This window comes from Solenopsis invicta, chromosome 15 (genome assembly GCF_016802725.1).
Source record: "Solenopsis invicta isolate M01_SB chromosome 15, UNIL_Sinv_3.0, whole genome shotgun sequence".
Classification (NCBI taxonomy): Eukaryota; Metazoa; Arthropoda; class Insecta; order Hymenoptera; family Formicidae; genus Solenopsis; species Solenopsis invicta.
The window spans coordinates 1,876,959-1,897,785 of NC_052678.1; the positions used below are offsets into that span (position 1 = coordinate 1,876,959).

At 35.1% G+C, this 20,827-nt stretch overlaps 1 protein-coding gene across 5 annotated transcripts; it reads left to right on the forward strand.

Moving 5' to 3' along the window:
• Window positions 1–1,619: 1,619 nt before the first annotated feature.
• On the forward strand, window positions 1,620–19,768 carry LOC105201707 (breast cancer anti-estrogen resistance protein 3 homolog). Of its 5 annotated transcripts, none has more exons than XM_011169849.3 (7): window positions 1,620–1,822; window positions 9,157–9,379; window positions 14,599–14,713; window positions 16,031–16,270; window positions 17,052–18,198; window positions 18,339–18,641; window positions 18,858–19,699. In XM_011169849.3, the coding sequence occupies exons 1-7, from the start codon at window positions 1,780–1,782 to the stop codon at window positions 19,187–19,189; spliced, it is 2,403 nt and encodes an 800-aa protein (XP_011168151.1). In that variant the 5' UTR covers window positions 1,620–1,779; the 3' UTR covers window positions 19,190–19,699. The 5 variants fall into 5 exon arrangements, with proteins under 5 accessions (XP_011168151.1, XP_039313703.1, XP_011168153.2 ...); XM_039457769.1 differs by having other exon boundaries at window positions 9,201–9,379; XM_011169851.3 differs by having other exon boundaries at window positions 1,629–1,995; window positions 9,201–9,379.
• Window positions 19,769–20,827: the final 1,059 nt, after the last annotated feature.

The following is a 20,827-nucleotide window of genomic DNA, read 5'->3' on the forward strand; positions in this document are numbered from 1 at the left end:
TTCAAACTTATTAAATAAATAAATTACGTGCTACGATTGTAGGTGGATTTAACTGCCAGCTTTATAAAATTATTTAACGCGGCTCGTTCAAAAATCATTTCAAATTCTGAGCGCGATTACATATTCATTAAAATAAAACCAAAAATTTATCAAGTAATCAACTATTAATGGGCTAATAAGAGTAATCGCGGTTGTTGATGCGTAGGAGAAAAATTTATCAGTTATCTGAGCGTATCATATACGATTCACTTAGATTTAAGGTTCTGTGCAAGATGAATAATTATAATTATGTACTATTTCACGAATTTAATTATATTTTCATACGTCTACGACTCAACAAACGAATTTCTGGGCTTTTCTGGTAAAAATTTTTCTCAAATTTTTTTATATATATTAATTATAAAATATCTTAAGTTTTTAAGATTTTTGTTGTATAATTTTTGATAAAATGTTATAAAATTTTAAAAAAATTGAAAGTATTTTATAGAAATTACAGGATGAGAAATTTCAGAATATTTCAGAATTTACGTGAAGAATTCTAAGAGAAGATGTAGACTTTTTGAGAATTTCTAAGTATTTCCAAAAAATGTTCTAATTTGTATAAAAATTATGACAAAAATTTTCACCAATTTATATAGTACACATATGGCACGACAACGCGTATTCAAATCGGATTTATACTTTTTTTTTTTAAATAAACCTTGGCCAAAACAATTGCAAAACAATTTCAAAACAATTTGGCATTTTACATGCAAAACACAACACATTCTCGGGAGGAAACGATGAATCGACTGCACATTTTATTGACTCCTTGCTACACCGCTTACTGAATTTTAGTACTGACTCCGATAGTTTTATTTTATTTTTATTTTTATTCATTCTTATATTATACAACATTGTTATTTATCATTTCTTATAAAAAATTATTGTATTATGAGATAATATTGGTATAAAATATCAGTGAAATTGTTAAAATCCGTTAATCTTTGCATATAATTTATACACTAAAAAAATGTTAATGTGCTTGAAATTCGGCCAACAGATGAGTGCTGAAGACCAAGTGTGTATGAAGTCAAAGCCGCATTCTAATACCTATTTAATAAATAATCTCAAACCCACATCACCATTTTTTGCTCATTATTTGTTTGGCCAGCTTCTATTTCATATTTCATAAAGCCTAATAGTGGAGAGATCTTTCGCGTTTGCTCGACTCTGATCAGAATGTTCAAGAATGTTAAAGGCTCGCGTATATCAGTCGAAGGCCATCGTGCACTACGTCTGGCGACAGTATCGTTTGTTAAACGGCAGTCGTCTCTGCCATTTGCTCGTTTGGTTTCCTCCTTCTCTACCATATGTAACTATCCCTCTTCCAAGCCAGTTATATCATATCTCTCCTCGTCTGTCTGTCCTTCTCTCCGTCTCTCTGCTCTCCTCTTCTACTCTTATTCTCTCTCTCTCTCTCTCCCTCTCTCGTTGTATCAACCTCCCCCGCACTCTGCGTCTCTCTTCACGCTGTCGGTCACGTTCTCCTCCTCTTGGGCAAGCACTTGCGTATCGGTCGGTCGGTCGGTCTGGTCCCTTCTTTCTAGTGTGTTTGCGCTCAGTTAGCTCGGTATCGCATTATGCTACGGTCAGACCGCGTCGCAGGGTGCTGCAGCCGTACCGTGTCAGCGCCGCCGAATCGCTTCGCCTCCCGCAGTGCGCCCTCGATTGAATTTACCGGCGGGAATTCCTGCGGCGCGCACGGGCAGCCGCTGGCATGCGAGCACCGGCGGGAAAATGGGAAAGACCGCCAGCAAACTGAAGTCCCGAAGAAGCCAAAGTCAGTGCGAATTTACCTATGCCACGTGGTACCATCGTGCCCCGGTGGCTCCCTGTATCTTGCACGCTCGTCATTCATTTCTCTTCAGAGTTTGCCGCCCCTTCGATAGGAAATATCAACGGGCGGTGAACCCTGGCGACATTCCGCCAAGATTCTCGCTAGTGCGTAACGAGGTGCGTATTTGCGCTAGGGCAAAGAGCTGCGACTGACTCGTTCCAATTTCAACGATGTTCCTACGAATTGTCTGTCCGCCGTATCGCCGGATTATTGTTAATACGACTGTTAATAAATACGAGGATCGTTAAATGTGTGCGCAGTCGAGTATCTGGCAAGAAACAGGCGACAGTGATGCTTATCGGTGATGCATGTATGCATGCACGCGGATCGCATTGCGGGGACACGTGTGCGCTCCGTTTTACGATCCCGCTCCGTTACCCGAGCCGCACATCCGCGCGACATTACGCGATTGTCGCTTTCTGCAATGGAAAACCACGTTTGCCGATTGTAACGTTACGTAAATCCCGAGTGACGCGCTCGAAGGATGAAGAAATGTCGGTCATCGTCGGTGATTCGACACGTGCGACCGCATAAGAGTCACTGCTATATGAGACCGCATGATTATCGTTCAAGCAATTATATCCCCGCGATATCCGGAAGTGAGTTACGAAATGACTGGTCGGTCGTATATACTTCAATTAATCATCGAACGATATTTTAACGAGAGACGAATACGAAAATCTCGATGTTTATCGTCGAGTGACGCCTACGATTCGATCACGGGGGCGTGTAACATTTCAAATCGAAATGGATTCAATTATCATTCAAAAGAGAAACTCGTCGAATAGAAAACTCTAGTCGAATGAAATCTGATGTTTATCAGAAAAATCGATTTATCATGTTATTAATGTTAATGTTGTTCAGATGAAGAGATAAAAATAGAAAAAAAGGTGAAATTAAGGAGATTCTCCAGACTTTTCAGATAATGTAAAAACTTGATCAAGTTTTAAAAATAAATTTATGATTAATATATAAATAATTTTCTAAAATAGAGCTAAGATTGAGTCTTATGAAAGAGTTTTAAGTAATTTAATCGGAGTAATATAACAATTTTGATAAATCACGTTTATAAAGAAGAATAGAGTTTAAAGAACGTTATGGAATGGAGAAATAAAGTTACAATATATCATTTTCATATAAGAGTACGAAACGTTAGTGCATTATACAATTCTCTTTAGCATAACTCCGCCTATTTATGCCTCGAGGGAATTTATGCCGCAAAAATCGGAAAAAAAATAGAAAAGTGAAGGTAATTTACACGCAATCACTCACTCATATGCCCGATCATATTAATATTTTATATAGAAAATGAAAATATTTATTATAATTATGTTATTCCTTATGAACAAACACTAAAAAGTTACGGATAGGTGCTTCCAAAACACATTTCTTATTACATTATCTAATCTTACGGACAGATTGAAATCAAACTACCACAGATTATGTGTTACCATCTAAAGTCTCTAATAAATTAAGCATCGTTATTTCGTTATTTGTTATTAACTTGGAAAAAATTAACAATTTGTTATCTTATCACTCTCACCCCTATTTATATTCTTTGTTCAGTTTGATCTTTTGTACATTGTTCATTTGTTTGCGATATATGGAAAATTATTGCGCAAACATTATAATCAATAAACAAAATAGCACTCACCTTTTATTGACAATAAGTAACAAAAACGGGAAATGTGAGTCAGCGCGGAAATTATGACGTAAACATAATCAATAAACAAATTTTAATGTGTTGTTCAGATTCGCAAAAAATTAGATAGCACCGCTTAATAAATGATGATTGCAACGGACGCAGTTTTCATCATTTATTAAACGATGCGATTAAGTTTGTTTTTTTACGAATCTGAATGACATATTAAAGTTTGCTTATAATTTTGCGCAATAATTTCTGCGCTGATTCACATTTCTCGTTTTTATTACTTATTATTTTTAAACGGTGAGTCCTATAACATTTAATTTAATAACGAATCTCGAATTATAGCATTTTATTTTTTATTATTTTAAAATTTTGAAGACTGCAATGCCAAAAGTCTTTTAGTTAAAAGATATAAATGAATGAGAAGTCAGGTAATGCCTCTCTCTATTTTTCAAATTGGAGAATCTCCTTAGAGTTTTGACTCTACAATATCAATTAAAAGTTGAATTTTAAAAACTGCAGACTTATTCTTTTTTTTCCGAACAAGTAACAAATCAATAATCAATAACACAAATTGTGGTCGTGAATACACAAATTTTATCCCTGAAATCAATTGCAAAAAGAAAACAATAACAAATTTGGCTTATGCAGCAAACTATTTTTTTTTTTAATTTTGAATACTTAATTTTTAAAAGAGTATATAAATGTAAATAAATTTTTGTATATACGAATATTTATTAATGCGCCGAGAAAAAAAATTATTAGTTTAATTAAAATTTTTAACTTACATAAATTTCTTCAGTTTAAATATTTATGTATTTAAGTTAAATATATAAATGCTTAAACTGAAATTTAAATATTTATGTTGTACATAAATACTTAAACTAAAAAAATTGTATCAAGTTTAAAAATTTAATCAAATTAATAACTCTTAGTATATTTACTATATAAAGAATTTTATTTAAAATGCTACTTTCTTATCAAATTTGCAAATAAGTATTATAAAACATGTTTTTATACAAGAATCAAGAGCAAACAAAAAATTAAATAACTTTTTAAACTAAGAAAAAATAAATTTGAATTTTACAGATATTTAAACATACATGATAATATAATAATCTTCAAAATTTTTTTATTTTTGGTAATACTTTGAAATGTGATATATAAAAAAAGTCACTAATACTAGCATACCACTTTGTTCTTGAATAATATTTCTTAAACAAAAGCTAAAAATAAAAACATGAACACAAACTAGAAAGTATTTTATTAAATATATTATAGCAATTTTTACAATACTGTTTCGTATTTTATAAAATGAATGTTTTTGTAATATAATCCAAAAAGAGCGTTTGAGAAATTAGATTCCAAAACTGGTACAGTAAGCACAGTGAAAATGTTTTTTTCAATCAAATCATTTGCTTTAAATAAATATTATTAAAAAATAATTTAGTTTTAAATTTAAGAAATAATTTTGTTAACAAGTAAATAAAGTTTAAAAAATATTTATTTAAAATAAAACATTTTTTTAGTGCAATAATAACAGAATTCAGACACGGTTCCGTATGAAAGAAGTTAATTATAAAATAAATTGATAAATTAACAAGGAAAACAAAAAATGTTTATTGATGCCAATTTTTTTGGTAACTTTTGAAGCTAAAATAAAAATTTATGTGTTGCAGCGTTTATCAGCGTGCAGCTTTGTTTTTGAGTTATGAATATTTTAAATGCGAAAAATTGAACAATTGATCTGACGAATCGGATTCGCATTTGAAGCTCGGCAACTTTTTTTGTATGTATCCTGTTTTGTTTGCTACTTCTTTCAACAATTTCAATATTGATATCATAATATATTATAAATAACAATAAATACAAAATAGTAATATTTCTTGATATTTAACTGTGATTGCTGTGTCGATATTTTAATTAAATGTTACAGCAGCAAATTTTTTCAATTAACCAATAAAATCTTTATTATAATATAAACAAAAATTGGTGTGGAAAGCATCAAAAAATCAAATTTCTTCATGTAAGCAAAATATATGTCTATTTAAGATTATAAATTCTTTCAATAAGATTTTATATTCTTGCTTATATATAAAACTTTGAATAGTTAATTTGAATTAATTTTTCTCTGTGCACTATTGTTTAAAATTACTATATGCAATTTTCAAGAGAAAGTCGTAAAAATTTTATTTTTATTTTACAAAAATTTATTTTTAGCAGATTTTGTATAGAAAAAAATCACAAACGTATAAACTGTGAATTTTTATTTTTTAATTGTTTAAATAGATTTAGTTTAAGTATATTTTTACCGGCATTAACAATACAATGCAATGTTTAGTTTCTGAGAAATAAGGAAATACCGCTTTAGAAGGTCAATGACCAGTATTGACTTTCTTGTACATCAGGGATTCTCTTTAAGAAAAAGAGTGAACACAGAATTGTTTTCAAACTCTCTCGTGCACTGGAATTCATGTACAATAAATCTACGATTGATCGCGCATCATGTGTCGCAAGACCGCGGTGAAAGTAGAATTTTTTGCTGCGTTCGTGTGAACGCGACGTGTAATTTGCACGCCGTTACATAAACCGCATTCTATCGCTATCATTATTTTGAAAACCATGGGAGAACGCGCGTTTCTCGCAGCGCTCTGAAAGTCTCGATAAACGATTCGCGTTTCGTTGGCTCTTTCTCTCCGCGAACGAACGCAACTCGATTGAAATTCCTCTTGCGCGGTTCACGCACGTAATTACACGATGACGAAGGAAACGGGGACCTCCTGAGCCCAGGTTACATTCGCATAAAAGTACTGTTTGACGAAAGTAAACGTGGACGTTCAAAAACATACGTACAATATCTTAACATTCTAGCAGCGGCATACTTTCCTAGGGTCAACGCTTTAGTAAAAGCGTTATTATTTTATATATACAGTACATATAATGTTTTTATATATAAATATTTATCTCGTGCTCGTTATTGTAATACAATAATGCAAATATCAAAGGCCAAGTACGAGAAAACCAAAGCATCTTTAAAGCAGACTCGAAAAAGTAACTTTTGGTCGTTACAATATATTTTTTTATATTAATTATTATATACAAGCAATTTGTTCAATTATATTGCTTAAGTGATAGAAAAACACTGAGTTAGGTAGAAAATATATAGTCTCGCGTCAATTATTTGAATAAAGAATATTAGAAGCATAATAATTATTTACATCTCTTTGATTTGCTTGTACCTAATCTTGGATATTTATATTATTTTATATGTATGTATGTATTATTTTCTGAATATCTTCATCATTAACACTTTTAATTTCAAATTAATTTTATTTGAAAGATTTTTCCATTTATTTATTGTTCCTAATAATGTAGAGATGGTATCTGAAATTTTTTTCATAATTTTCTTATTAGTAATTTTGAAAAAATCAAAATGTCATTGTTGTTGCTCTTCAAATATCGATTAGATTGATATCTGTATTAATATGAAAACTGTCATAGCAGAGCAACGACGCGTGCAAAAAAAATTGTCAAATTATCAATTTTTAAAATCATATAATTTATTTAAAATTAAACAAACTAATTTATGTTTATTTATTTTTATATATTTTTGAAAGGAATTTCTTTCATAACTTGAAAACTGTTGTTTTATTTCACATTTAATATTTTAATTAAGAACAATAGTAAATTAATTAACAATATATAAAATTGGTTCTTTCTATGAAATACTTTCAATAAAAAATATTCTGAAAAGTACCTAATCGCTCTAAGCAAAATAAACTTTTATTATCGCAGTTCTTTCTAAAAAAAAAAAACAAACACTGATTCTCTAAGTGAAATAATTTCCAAGAAAGCCAAATGTGAGAACAGATTGTGAACGTTATCAAGCGAATTCTGCATCAAGCGGTAAAATATTTAACTTGTTTTATCTCTGCCACACCGTCTGCGCTACCGTGTATGATGAAAGTACAGTATGGTCTGCAAAATTACGTATTTTTATCTTTTCTTTTTAATTACCAGACAGTTTTTTTATATTTAATGAGATACATTTTACGACCGACAAATTCTGTCTTTTTTTTTAATTTATTTCTATTTCTCTCTCGGCCCGTGATTGAATTGTCGTCGTTGAAACTACCGTGTTAAAAAAATTACGTCCAAAAATAATTCGATTTTTGAGTTATACCCTAACAGCACAAGATATCATATGAATATTCCAGATATCATACGAACATTCGTCCAGTATCGTGATATCGTACGTATATTTGTAAAATATCACAATATTCGTTCGATATTATGTGCTGTTAGGGCAATTATTATGGCAATTCCGTAAATGTACACGAAAAGCGAGATCAATAACTTGGCGGTGAGGAGAATTGAGTCTGAACTGTCTCTGACTTTTGCGGTCGATGGCGCTTCTCCAAACATCGCATAGATATCTCCGGTAAACAGGGACGTTATCACCATCGCCAGGTATTATGTTCGCTCGCGAGGGACACGAGAGATACGCTGAAAGAACGAGTTATATATATATATATATATATCTACACATGCATACACACACACGCGCGCACACACACACACACACACACACACACACACACACACACACACACACACACACACACACACACACACACACACACACACAGAGAGAGATGTATACATATGTGTATAATATAGACAAAAAGAGAGGAACGAGCAGGTAGACGCAACGAGTGCAAAGGTGAGAAAGAGATGGAGAAGTGGTAGCGAGCACGAGAGAAAGAGAGAGGCGAACGACTTAACAAACCGGCATTCCTTCTACTCCGCTTTTTCAAACGTGTACAAGCCGCCGCGCCGCGCCGCAGCCGCCGCGCGCTGCACAGAGCGACCGGCCGCACTCGCGGTGCATTCAAGTCCGACGCGAGAGAGCCGTTTACAACACACTCGCGCGCATTACGCGGCTCGGACAAGCTCAATGAAGTTGCGATCGTCACACCGTCCGCCAGCATCCTCGTGCGAGTATCGTTGCACAACGCGGACGTGAACACCGGCTACGCCAGAATGGAATCCATAAAGCTGGAAGACGGCGCCGCGGCCGCGGCGGGCATACGTGAGTGCACGCCGCAACACATGTAGTCTTCATTTTCACGTGTCGCGTCAGCCGGAGAGATTTATAGCCGCGCGCGAATGGAAATGTCAGCCGCGAGACACTTTATATACCATAAAATTACATTGGACACGATTTGTACGGATTGTACAATACACGCAGCGTGTGATTGCAAATCAAAGCGTTATCAGTCGAGGACTGTAATAAGTCAAGTGACATATTAATTAAATTATAAGAGAAAACTGAACAGGAATATGTATTATCGCGCGAGCAAATATGCACCTCGTTCCAAGTCGCTCAGAAATTGCTTTCTCCTATAATGATACTAATCAGCGTCGCGCGCGTATTTATCGGCGCCATTGGGGTCCGATTAAATCGCGCTTTATTACTCGCTCGTAAATTTATTGCGGTTCTCATTTTAAATTTCAAATTCCTTATTTTATCACACTTTTTCACACGTCCACTGCACGCGTCTGTCGATTGAGTTCGGGTGGCACGATAGCGCTCTTTTACACGTAAATTTCTTTGCGGCACATTCAGGCATAGCATGGAGCTTTCGATTCCCATCTATGGGTACTCTGCAGAACCTAGGTACCAACAGCCGACGGCGCAAACGGAATGGCCTCGCTTCGTCGGACTCGTGTAAGGATCTTCGGCAGAAGAGACACACGATACACCTGCAGCCGGAAGTGATCATTCAGAAGGAGCCGTGCCTGATCGTCACTCCGCCGTCACCTGAGGATCTCGTAGAAGATAACTCGAGGTTTGTGTAAAATGTTAATAATTATATACAAGGTGTTCCCAAAATTTGCGAAGCAGATTACTAAAGCAAGAAAGTTCTCGTGAAATTAAATAAAATGATTGTTTATAAATTTTTATTTCAAGCAGTATTTTTTGAGATGTAAGGGCTTAAAGCTAGTCAATCAGAGATTACGTTTAAACGCTCAGCTGTCATATGGCTATTAATACGTACTACCGCCGTTATCTACATAAGATTATCTAGATGATCATCTGTGTATTTTTCAAATGATCTAAGATAATGTGAATAACAACAAGAATAAAGTGTTGTTTTTAGCCTCAATCTCCAATTTGCCATTTATTTTAACATGAGAATTTTTTAAAGTGATAATAATTACAGAGTTGCGTTCTGAAGTTCATTACCAGTACTAAAAATCTATAGCATACATGATGTAAACTGTAGTACTCCCAATATATATTGAAATTGCACAGATCAGTAGTAGTGCAATATAAGAATTTCTCTATAACTATAAATTCGAAAATTTTTACGAGAAATTCTGTTACTCATTATAAGTCTTTCTATTTTTTAACTTTAATTTTTATTTGCGTATAGTTTCAAATCCAAAGAATACTTTTTTATCAGATTAAGTTATTTGAAAATCTTTTGTTTTTAAAAATAAAGATTTAGAAATAAAATATGGATATATATATATATACTTTCATGTCCTAAAAACTGATTTGCTCAATAATAACAGAGTATTGTTTAAAAATCATCTAGATAAAACTATTTATAATTTTATCTTTTATCTAGATAAACTAGAATTAAATCATCTTTATCTTATCTAAAATACATTTACATGTAATTTGTCTTAACTTTGTCTAAGTAATTTTAAGTTATCTAAGCACAATGCTGACTTCCGCTTATCTGACTCACGGATCTGTAACTGTCTAAATGTAGTTTGTGATTAGTCAGTACTTTAAACCCGTCTATCTTAAAAACTACTGTTTGAAAAATAAAAATTTATATAAAGTAAGACAACTACTTTACTTAATTCTTCAAGATTTTTCTTACTACAATATTTTAATTTGCAAATTTCGAGACACCCTATATAGAACCATGTACCTTGAAAGTATAAAATAGCAGAGATATCAAAGAGATGACGCGATCAACATCAAAAAAACAAAAAAAACTGTGGCACCTTGGTAAAAGTTTCCGATATAGAAAACGATAGAAAACGATGCACATTTGTGAATTCACGAACGAAATTTCATATTCAAACGATAGAATTATTTTATATCAGAAACTTTTTGGGCACCAGGGTACATTTTAATTTTTCAAAGTTCATATTATTTCACAAAAAAAATGATTTTGCTAAAAAAATCTAAATTTAGCTGGCTACAGATTTGAAAATAACTTTGATACTATAAAAATAATTATATAAAATGCTTAAAATGATTCTTATTGTTAGATCTGCAGCATTACTCATCGTACTTGCATTTCCTTTATAATTTATTTCATGCTCCAACAAAATTTTCGGATCTATATCTAGCCAAATTTGTAGATATTTCAGTAAAATTTTTTTCGTGCACATTCGGAACTTTGCAATGTTTTTTTTTTTATCTATTTGGAGCGCCGTGTAAAAGGATTAAGGAATTAAAAACGTGGTGAATGCGGGACGAAAGCTGTGGGAATGAGAAACATGAATAAATGAAGGTGAATAAGGGATTAGGTACCGCGCGAGGGACACGGCTTTTCACTAAAGTCGAAGACTCAAAGTTATAGCTTATGAATTAGCCTCCTTTGAGTACATCGAGATACCAGTACAGGAATATAATGCGCCTGGCGACTCTCGAACCGGTTTCTCTCGATCTCTACCTTCAGAATGACGCACCCCGTTCCCCGTTTACGACCACCGGCTAACAAATGCGGGAATTCTGTAACAGGAAAATAAAACCCGGGAAACTATAACCCGAGTCACCTGTCATCGAGAAAGGTGTCCCGAGTACCACCGAGCATTCGTAACCCATCCGAGAGAAAAATACATGCGTCACTCCAAACGTTACGAGATGATTGACAGATCAAAGAAACCTATCAATCACGCTCAAAACGTTTTCCCGTGATTAATCACGTCAATTCGACGCACTGCAGAAGTGCAACCCCGTTTGTCGCGTAAAAACTTGAAACGATATTGTTCGCGAGACAGACGTGCGGAGATAGAATTTCCCCTCGGGCGGCTTTTTCGAGATAAATCCCGGTGCAAATGCGCAACGGTCAGCAGCAGTGGCAACAATTCTGGCAAATGTTGCATTTGTATGCGAGACTTCTTTGTGGCGCTGACATTGCTAGCCCGCAGAGAGATAAACGATTTTGCAGCCGCTCTTCTTCGAACCGTGATTTTCATGCAAGGTTGCGTCTCTGTTTCTCTTATTTTATGCTTCCCTTAAATTCTCGTAAGTTACGCTTGTTTGTCGAATTATCATACGAGACCTGGTTGATCTTATAATTTGTTTACATTTTACTTGTACACATATACATATGTTTTATTTATACCTTATTTGTATGTTATCACACATTGCCTGTCTAACAATGTAATAATACCAAAATTTATAATTATACAAGAAAAAACGGTTTTACTGAAATATTTAAAAATTTAAGTGAACAGATCCAAGAAAATGATTTTGCTGAATCTTTAAAATAACTACATAGGACGTTTACACATACACACGACAAATAATTAATAAACTAAAAATGTCAACATTTTTAAATGGTTTAATAAAATTATTTTTAGATTTATATCTGTAACTAAACTTATAGATTCAGTAAAGTTATTCTTTCCATGTAATTTATTCGATATAAAATTGAAAGATTTACAATACTACAAAAACAAACAAATCTAAAAAGTTAAATTTTCAGGAAACAATAACATCGTCTGTTCAAATTGTTCATTATGTAAATGTGACAATTTTTTTTAAAATTATTTATTTAAATTAAATTATTGAACCAAACTCGAAATTTCTTTTTGCTGTTAACTTGAAGTTAACTGTATTCAATTTTCAATGCGGTATATCAATCAATTTGTTTATAGCTGTTTATTACAGTCGACTTTTGGTATTCACAGCGATTTTGTTTTTACACCCTATGTCGACTGAAACGCTTTTCATAAAAGTGGTAATTTGAGTTTTGGAATCAAAGAAAAGTTACTAAAAAGGAAGCCAAATCTGACGAATACGATGCTTGTGGAATGATATTTGTTAAATTGTAAATCAAAAAGTTGCATATCGACGTGTCAGATGATTACAAATCCATGAACTGTTTTCACAAATCAGACCGTTTTTTTGCAAACACTTCAGAACTTAAGTAGTATTTCTTATTGGCTGTTTGACTATTTTTTTTCAATTTTAATTGAACCGCTTTGTTTAAATAATTATGAATACTTTTCAAACAAAAAAGGTATATAGGTACAAGAACAGATTTTAGTATTCAATTAATATTTTAAAAACTCTATTTTTAAAAAAATTAAAAACTTTTGAACATGTTAATTCTTGCAGATATTTTATATTTACTATCTGTTTATATTTTTTGTTTGATTCTTGCCGGATTAAAATTGTTCACGATATGACGCTACTAATGATTTATAATGATTATATTTAAAATTTAATCAAAATATATCTAATATAGTGTACTGTTTTGTTGAGTTGAAGATATTAGTATTTCAATAATAATTAGATTATTATTAATAAATAAAAGGTAAAATACTTGATCTTCAAATTATAGGAAGTTATTAATTTTTATATTATTTATTGCGCTGCGATTAGTAAAAGTGCACAATTACATTTTCAATTCGATTAATTGTCCGCAGCTATAGCTGCTCCTACTTCTATTCTGGCACTGGTATAATATTCTTCTACATTAGTCATAGTTGGTGTTTAATAATTCGATTTAATAAATTTTTATTAGGAAGGGGGATTAATTTATAACTTTATTTTTATCAGTATTGAACACCAATCCTCAATTATAGAGAAAAAAATTGGAATAAAAACAGCCTGAATGAGAAATTACACTTTAAAGTCATTCCTTGTACGAGAGAGCGAGTACTATATCGGCCCATCTCGGTACATCTCGATGATGCCGCTTATCGAACGTTTCCGGATGACGCAAGCGCACCTTGGTCGTCGACCCCCTTCGTATACGCAGCCCCTTGCCCGAGGAGATCAATAACCCCCGTATCGACGGACTAACCCGGTTGGAAACGATAAAAGCAATGCATTTTTACTTTGTCTTGCGTCTTTCGATATGGGAGGATTAAGTAACGTGAGGAGCATCCATCGTCGACACGCGTGTACTTCGATATCCGTCGTCTGTCAAAGCTACTCGCTTTGACAGGCGAGAAGAAGGGTCGGGGTGAGTTGAAACGGGTGGAAACGCGAACGAGGGCGATAACATCGCAGTAGTGTATCATCGAGGGTTCAAAGACACACAGCAGTCGCGATTGCCGTCACTGGATAAAAGGCAAAATTTAATGTTTTTTTGTTTATTTATTCTTATGGGGGAGAATTAAAAAATGTTAAATCAATTAAACCGAATAATTAAATCATGCAATATTATACGCCACGCGGAGGACAAGTAATTGCGCATTTGAATCGTCCACGATGACGATTTAATGAAGTTAACAGATCGTTATGTCGAGCCACCTCTCACACCAGCGAGCAGCAACGTTATTTTCTACGCGCTCGTTATCCGCAATAGCGGCGCGGCCGGCGCGGCGCGGCGTGGCCCTTCATCGCGCGAGACCATCAGCTCCGTCGGATTTAACTCGCGGCTTTTAATCGCGCCGGCAGCGCACACGACGGACAAAGGAGTCGCCGGGAAGAAAATATTTTCCTTGGCACACGCAACCAAAATCTTTCCTCTCTCTCTCTCTCTCTCTCTTTCTCTCCCGTCTTTCCTTTACGCGATCTATTAATACCGCGCTTGATGGTACCCCCGCGATACCCCGTGAAAATACGATCCTGCTTGAATCGCTGGTCAGTGGGGTGCGTGCATGCGTGCGCGCGCGCACTCTCTCTGAACTCGGGAGTCGCGGTCAAACTCTATCCGCTCGTCCGGAGAGCCGCACGGAGCTCTCCTTCTGGGCGAAGGGAACCGGGGATCTGTGAGAAAGAAAGAGAGAGGGAGAGCCTCGCCGGAGGTAGGGCACAAAGCGCAGAGATGTGAGCGACTGAAAGTCTCGTTCTGATCGCCAGGACGCCGGAGGAAGATCGCGACGCGAGGGTGGGTCGCCGCATACATCCTCCAAGCGAGCAGGAGTCACCCCCGACGAAGGCACGCGAGAACAGTGACAACTTGTCCCCACCGATGGTGAGTACCCAATCATATATAGTTGTTTATCGTTGAGGATTGAGTTTCGTTCACCACTTAAAGAAATTGATGTTGGATTAATTGAATTCACTGAGTACCCGTCTTCGTATAATCATAAATATTTAAATACACGGATCGATTTGGCTAAACCTAATTAATTCAACATCGTATATCGAATGTCGTGTTCAATATCTGTCCTTCATCGATACATTTGATACCCAGAGTTGATCTATCTTTAGCGAAAATATCAACGTTATCATTCACGAATATCAGTTTTCAATTAATCTCGAAGTCACGTGTGTCTTGCAAGGTAAATGAAATTAAATGAAAAATGTCAGGTCTTTATTTCTTTGTTTTTCTTTGAAACTTGAAGTCCCTCGTGAAGAACCTACTATTTTCAAACGTTTATAAAACTCGAAAACTGGTCCCCGACCAGACGTATTTATCCATGAAAACTTTGGATTGATAAAAAAGAATTTCTGCTGCCTATCCAGAATATTTTGCTGCCACATCGCGTCTCTCACATAATCCGCACGATCGATCAAACACGTAATTATAGGTTTAAGTTAATGAAGCAGCAACGCTGGCTTCTTGTCGCGCAATATGTAGGAAGCAATTAAATAGAACGATACACTCAAGTACAAGCAATGATGGGTTGCGTGATAGCCGGGCTACTTGACGCGTCGATGACGAGTCGCAGACGATCAACAGCAATATGACGGGGAACTCAAGGCTGCTCTTGTTAAGCCAATCTTCGCTGGAACCGCAGACTCCAGTCTCTTTCCAGCATTGATTGCTACAATTATCTTACGCGGAACATTCGCGCGATATACCATTCGCTATCTCTCTTCTCTCATTCCAAGTAATTAATCAACGATACGAAACTGTGCCGGCATAATAAATTCAAATCGCTCACGATAATAATGATTCATCATTTACATAAAAGTTCATTGACGGAGTCAAGTTTTCGATCAATATTAATTGAGCACTTTTTTACTTGTCAGTTTAACAATTGTGTATGCAATATCTCAATTCATCTCTTGGGACCGGTTTCACCAACGCCATTAACTTAATCGGCTGATTTTTCTATTCGAATTGATCAATCGCATTTGTCATCAAGTAGAATTGACCAAAAATAACCAATCACGGTTGACACTTAAGCATCGATCGAAGTTAAGGGCGTTGGTGACCGGCCCTTGACATGTATGTTTAAAATGAAATATATAGTATACTAGCAAGCGTAAAAATCTTTGAAATCAATTCAATCAGAAGCGAAATCCCGGTAATATTAAAAATCTGTTTTTAATGGTTTCAAAGGAGCCACCTGAGGAGTCTACTCGCAAACTGTTGGAAAGAGAATTGCGCCTTCTCGATCCTCGGGATCTACGATCGCATGCCTGGTACCATGGCAGTACGTTGCGCGGTGGACGGAAAGGTGCGGAGACGGAAGTGCCGAATGATGGGGACTTTTTGGTGCGTGATTGCGCCTCCCAACCCGGCAACTACGTTCTAACCGTAAGATGGAAAGGTCAACCGTTACATTTCGTCATCAATCGAGTAAGTTGTCATGATCAAGTTGAAAAAAATTGCTTTAAATGTCCTAATTGTAATAACTGAATCAAATTGTGAAGTGAAACATCGTAGATTACAGCACAGACGCTTGCAGCAACGTTGCAAAGATTTTTTGCAATATTATTTTAGTAACATTGCAACGTTTTAAAAAATTTTTATAAAAAATAATGTCTTATGCTTTACTCGCGAACAATACGCGTCAGATAGACGCAGCGAAGTTCTATTTCTTATAATTAAAACAAATGACACAGGATAGAATAAAAAGCACGACATTATGAAAATTTTTCACTCGTTTTAATAAAATAATTCTTTGAATCAGCGAGTCCTTAAAATTAAGTTCGAAGACAAAAATAAATAAAATGTATTTTGTGAGATACATATATTTTATGACAGTAAAATTATTTGTCTTTCTGTGTAAAAATTAATCCATATATTATTCTTGAGAATTATATGTATGTTAAAATGTGTTAATATGTTAATATGTGTATAATGGCATTTAAAATGTTATCAGAGACATCAAAATATTATATGCTGATATTGTTACTATATTGTATTGCAATATTTCTAAGGACGGACATTTTATTATCATTACGTCAATGTTGCAACATATTTCTACAATGTTACTGTAATTTTTCTGTACTATATGGATTCTTGTATATAGAAATAATTTAGATTTCTTGACTATTGTCACAGTATATCTAAAATGTTAAAATAAATAAAATCAGTTTAATTTTATAAACATTTAAAAATAATTTTTTTGTTATAGGTCGTAATTCAACCTGACACGGTTTACGAAAGGGCCCAGTATCAATTCGAAGACGAGGCCTTTGACACGGTCGCCGACCTGATAACCTTCTATGTTGGTAGTGGTCGACCGATTAGCCAGGCCAGCGGAGCTCGAATCATTACTCCAAAGCCCAGATCAGTGCCATTGACATGCGTCGCAGGGCCCACGAGTAATCAACATTGCTCTAGTCCTTCCTCCACCTCTCTATCGACTGGTTCGCCACCTCGTCTACCAAGGAAGCAACAGCGCAGCCACTCTCTGACAGCTCAGCATCATGTACCAGACCAACACGTTGCTCGGGACAACAATCAACAAACGGGACCACAGTTACTAGTCCATTCCAGCACTTTACCGCGTGTACCGCCAATTCAGAATCAGCCGCCTTCTTGTTCTCTCTCGTTGGGTCGCCAAAAGATCACCCGAGTGATATCAGATCCAGCGCTACAGCAACAACAGCAACAGCCATCAAGTTTGAATCTTCAGAACGCTCTAAGCACGGCACCACCCAAGCCTCCCAGAGTTCCCTACGTTCCAAATCATCAGCCTCATCACCATCACCATCATCATCACCACCATCATCATCATCAGAGCTATCAGGCCTCCGGCAGTGACAGCGGAAACGGATCAGGCGACAGTGAATTCGAGACCAATAATTCTGGCGGTGCCAGCAATCCCTCTGCACCAATCAAGGGCGTGGTGATACGCAGCCATTATAACACCAGTAACGACGGTATCAACGGCAACAACAACAGCGAATATGAATTATCGGCAGAGGAACAGTTGGTGGTGGCCGCACCGTCTCTAGAGATCACAACAATGCTCGACATCGAAGGTTTTACGACACTGCTATTGCCAGCCGGCGAACATAGACCTCTGGACCCAACAGCCCTGAGAGGAGTCTCGGGAATGTTATTGGATTCAGCACCAAGGGTGCTCGCCTCTCATCTCACGAGGCTCGATCTCGAAGTGGCGCTTCAACCGGGACCGGGAAACAGAAGCGGATTAAGTGGTATTGAACTAGCGACTCTTCCCCACGGTAGACAAGCTAGGATGGACCTAATAGAAAGATCCGAATGTCTGAAACTATTGGTGGCGGTCACCGTGCTGGCTGGCGCTACAGCTATAGGTAAGCTCGGAGACTTATCAATACTTTTTTACTTAGTTTTAATAAAAAATGTACTCAAATTTCTATAAGACAACTCATTAGAACAACACTTAATTTTTAATGACAAATTTTCTTTTTGATGACGATTGTTAATATCGCAGAGAGAGCGGGTACTATCAGCAAGTGGATCAAAGTGGCAATCGACACTAAAACTGCGCTCGGTAATCTTTACGGTTTTTGCGGCGTAATGCTCGGCCTATGCTTACCGCAAATTCAGAGACTGGCCAATACGTGGCACTTATTACGACAAAAACACACAGACGAAGCTTTTAGCTTCGAAGCGAAACTGAGGCCTACTCTACGCGCTATGAACGAATGCACCAATCCGCAGGCGCCTAATACAACGTTACCACATTTGTTACCAATCGCGCTACTTGGAGAACGAGGTCCTGAAGACGTTTTAGGTATCTACATAAAAAAAATAATATTCACATATTAGATAATCGATGAATAAACAAAAATCTTTCTTATAATTATACAAAACGTAAATATCTATTTCCGTTAAGGTTTTTTTTATTGTTGTTTTATAATTACTTATTCTCTCTTTTTTCTCTTTCTTTCTCTCTCACGCTCTTTCAATATGTACTAAATTATTTCCACTTCTTTAACGAAATTTATAGGTACTGTAGCACCCTTTGGGCTCACGGCGGCGGTTCTTTCACCATGGGAGAATTCGGCATCCGATTGCGGTCTATCGATAGTCTGGTCGCATCTTGAAACGGCTCGTAAGCTGGCCGATAGTCTGCCGCTTTTTCGCAGGAATGCGGAAATCGTTCTGGAGGGTTGCAGGAGCGACGAATTGTTATCGGACGCGTTTCGCACCGAATTTCACATAAAATTCTTGTGGGGCAGCCGCGGTGCCACTGTTGCTCCGGAAGAACGTCACTTGAAGTTCATCCAAGTCTTGGATGCGATGTACGACAAGTGTGTGGCGAGCGAAGTGGCCGTTTAAAACACGACCAAAGGATCTCAAAGATCTGAATGGGGAGAGTCTGAAGATACATGTCTCTCTATGTGGGAGCTCATCTCTTCCCCAAAATACTTGGTGATTATCATCATGGACTCTTTTAAATTTTTATAGTTACAAATGCGTCAGCTAACACGATAACGAGAAATTAAAACTTACCGCGCGTTTATAAAATAACATCATCTTATTATCACTGTAATCTCGAATTGTAGAGCGTATCCCCGAAATACCGAATGTTCTTCCATCTAAATCCAATGCTTATTCCGAGTCGTGTAAGCAACAGTGCACCCAAAGAATCGATCGAGAGGCTCGAGTAAAGCCTACCTGTATCGTCAACTGTACTTAACTTTAATTAACAATGTAATTCTATAATGTTATAAGTGTTGTTCATATTTGTTTATACTTAATATATAGATTAAACAAATATTGCCCGTGACTTTATTTCGATCACAATTTTCATTAAGGTTCTCGAGGCAATAGATTTATAAAATATTACATATATTTGTAAATATTCAAGGATTTATTACTTTAAATTTTAATTAAATAAAAATTAATAATTAATAATTTACACCTTTCTGAAATTTGATGCGCGATGAGTTGTAAGTATTTTGTAATTACGTATTAATTTTTTAAATATAAGTATAAAATTCCAATCATTCCAACATCGAATATTTTAAAAAATAATTTTTTTACTTTAACTTTTATTTTATTCAAAAGAAATCTTTACTGAAGCAGTCAGTTACTGCTAAAGCAGGCAGTTTCTGAAAAGCATATATATACTTTTCTAACGTTTCACAAATAAAAATTTTTTTTTTTTTTAATTATTCAAATAAATGATTTAGTCCACAAGTAATAGAATATATAACATAAAAAATTTCAATTATTTTAATAGAATGAATATCTTGAAAAATGAAAGATACAAAAAAACGATTCAAACAAAAGTTGTATGATCTGGGAAAAAATACAAATAATGATAAAAACAAATTTTTTTTAAATTGATTTTTTAAAAGCTTATAAAAGTCACTTTTTTGATGGAATTATATAAATCATATTTAACAGAGAACTTTGATCCCTATGGAAACACAATATACTTAACAACTTAACAATCAAAATGCCTAATCAGTTATAACTAGATCTTACTCTAATTAGCTGTAATTAGTGCTGATATTTATTGTACGGTTTTATATACCTTTTCTAAAAGTATATAAATTTTATCATTTTTTTACGTAATATAATTTCTCTAATTTTGTTGCATTTATATAAAAATATCAAGCCAATATTCATAATTTGTTCTTATATTTAAGATTATCTTAAGTTTAAGATAATCTTAAAACATCATGAATCAATTACAGAGCCATATTAGTGTCTTAAGGCTACTTAAAATGGTCTTGAACCTGTTTCAATCCTAGTTTGCTTGCTACCTATTTTTAGTTACCTTTCTCATCACATCGAAGTCTGTGGAATCCTGTAATTTTGTCATGCTATCTCTAAACCGAAAGCATATTTTTTTTAGCATGTGTAAAATTGATACGAGTAAGACAAAGACAAATAAACATAAATCAAATATAAAAATAATTTATTTGCAAGTAATTGTTCATACAAATTTTATTGCAAAAATTCGCA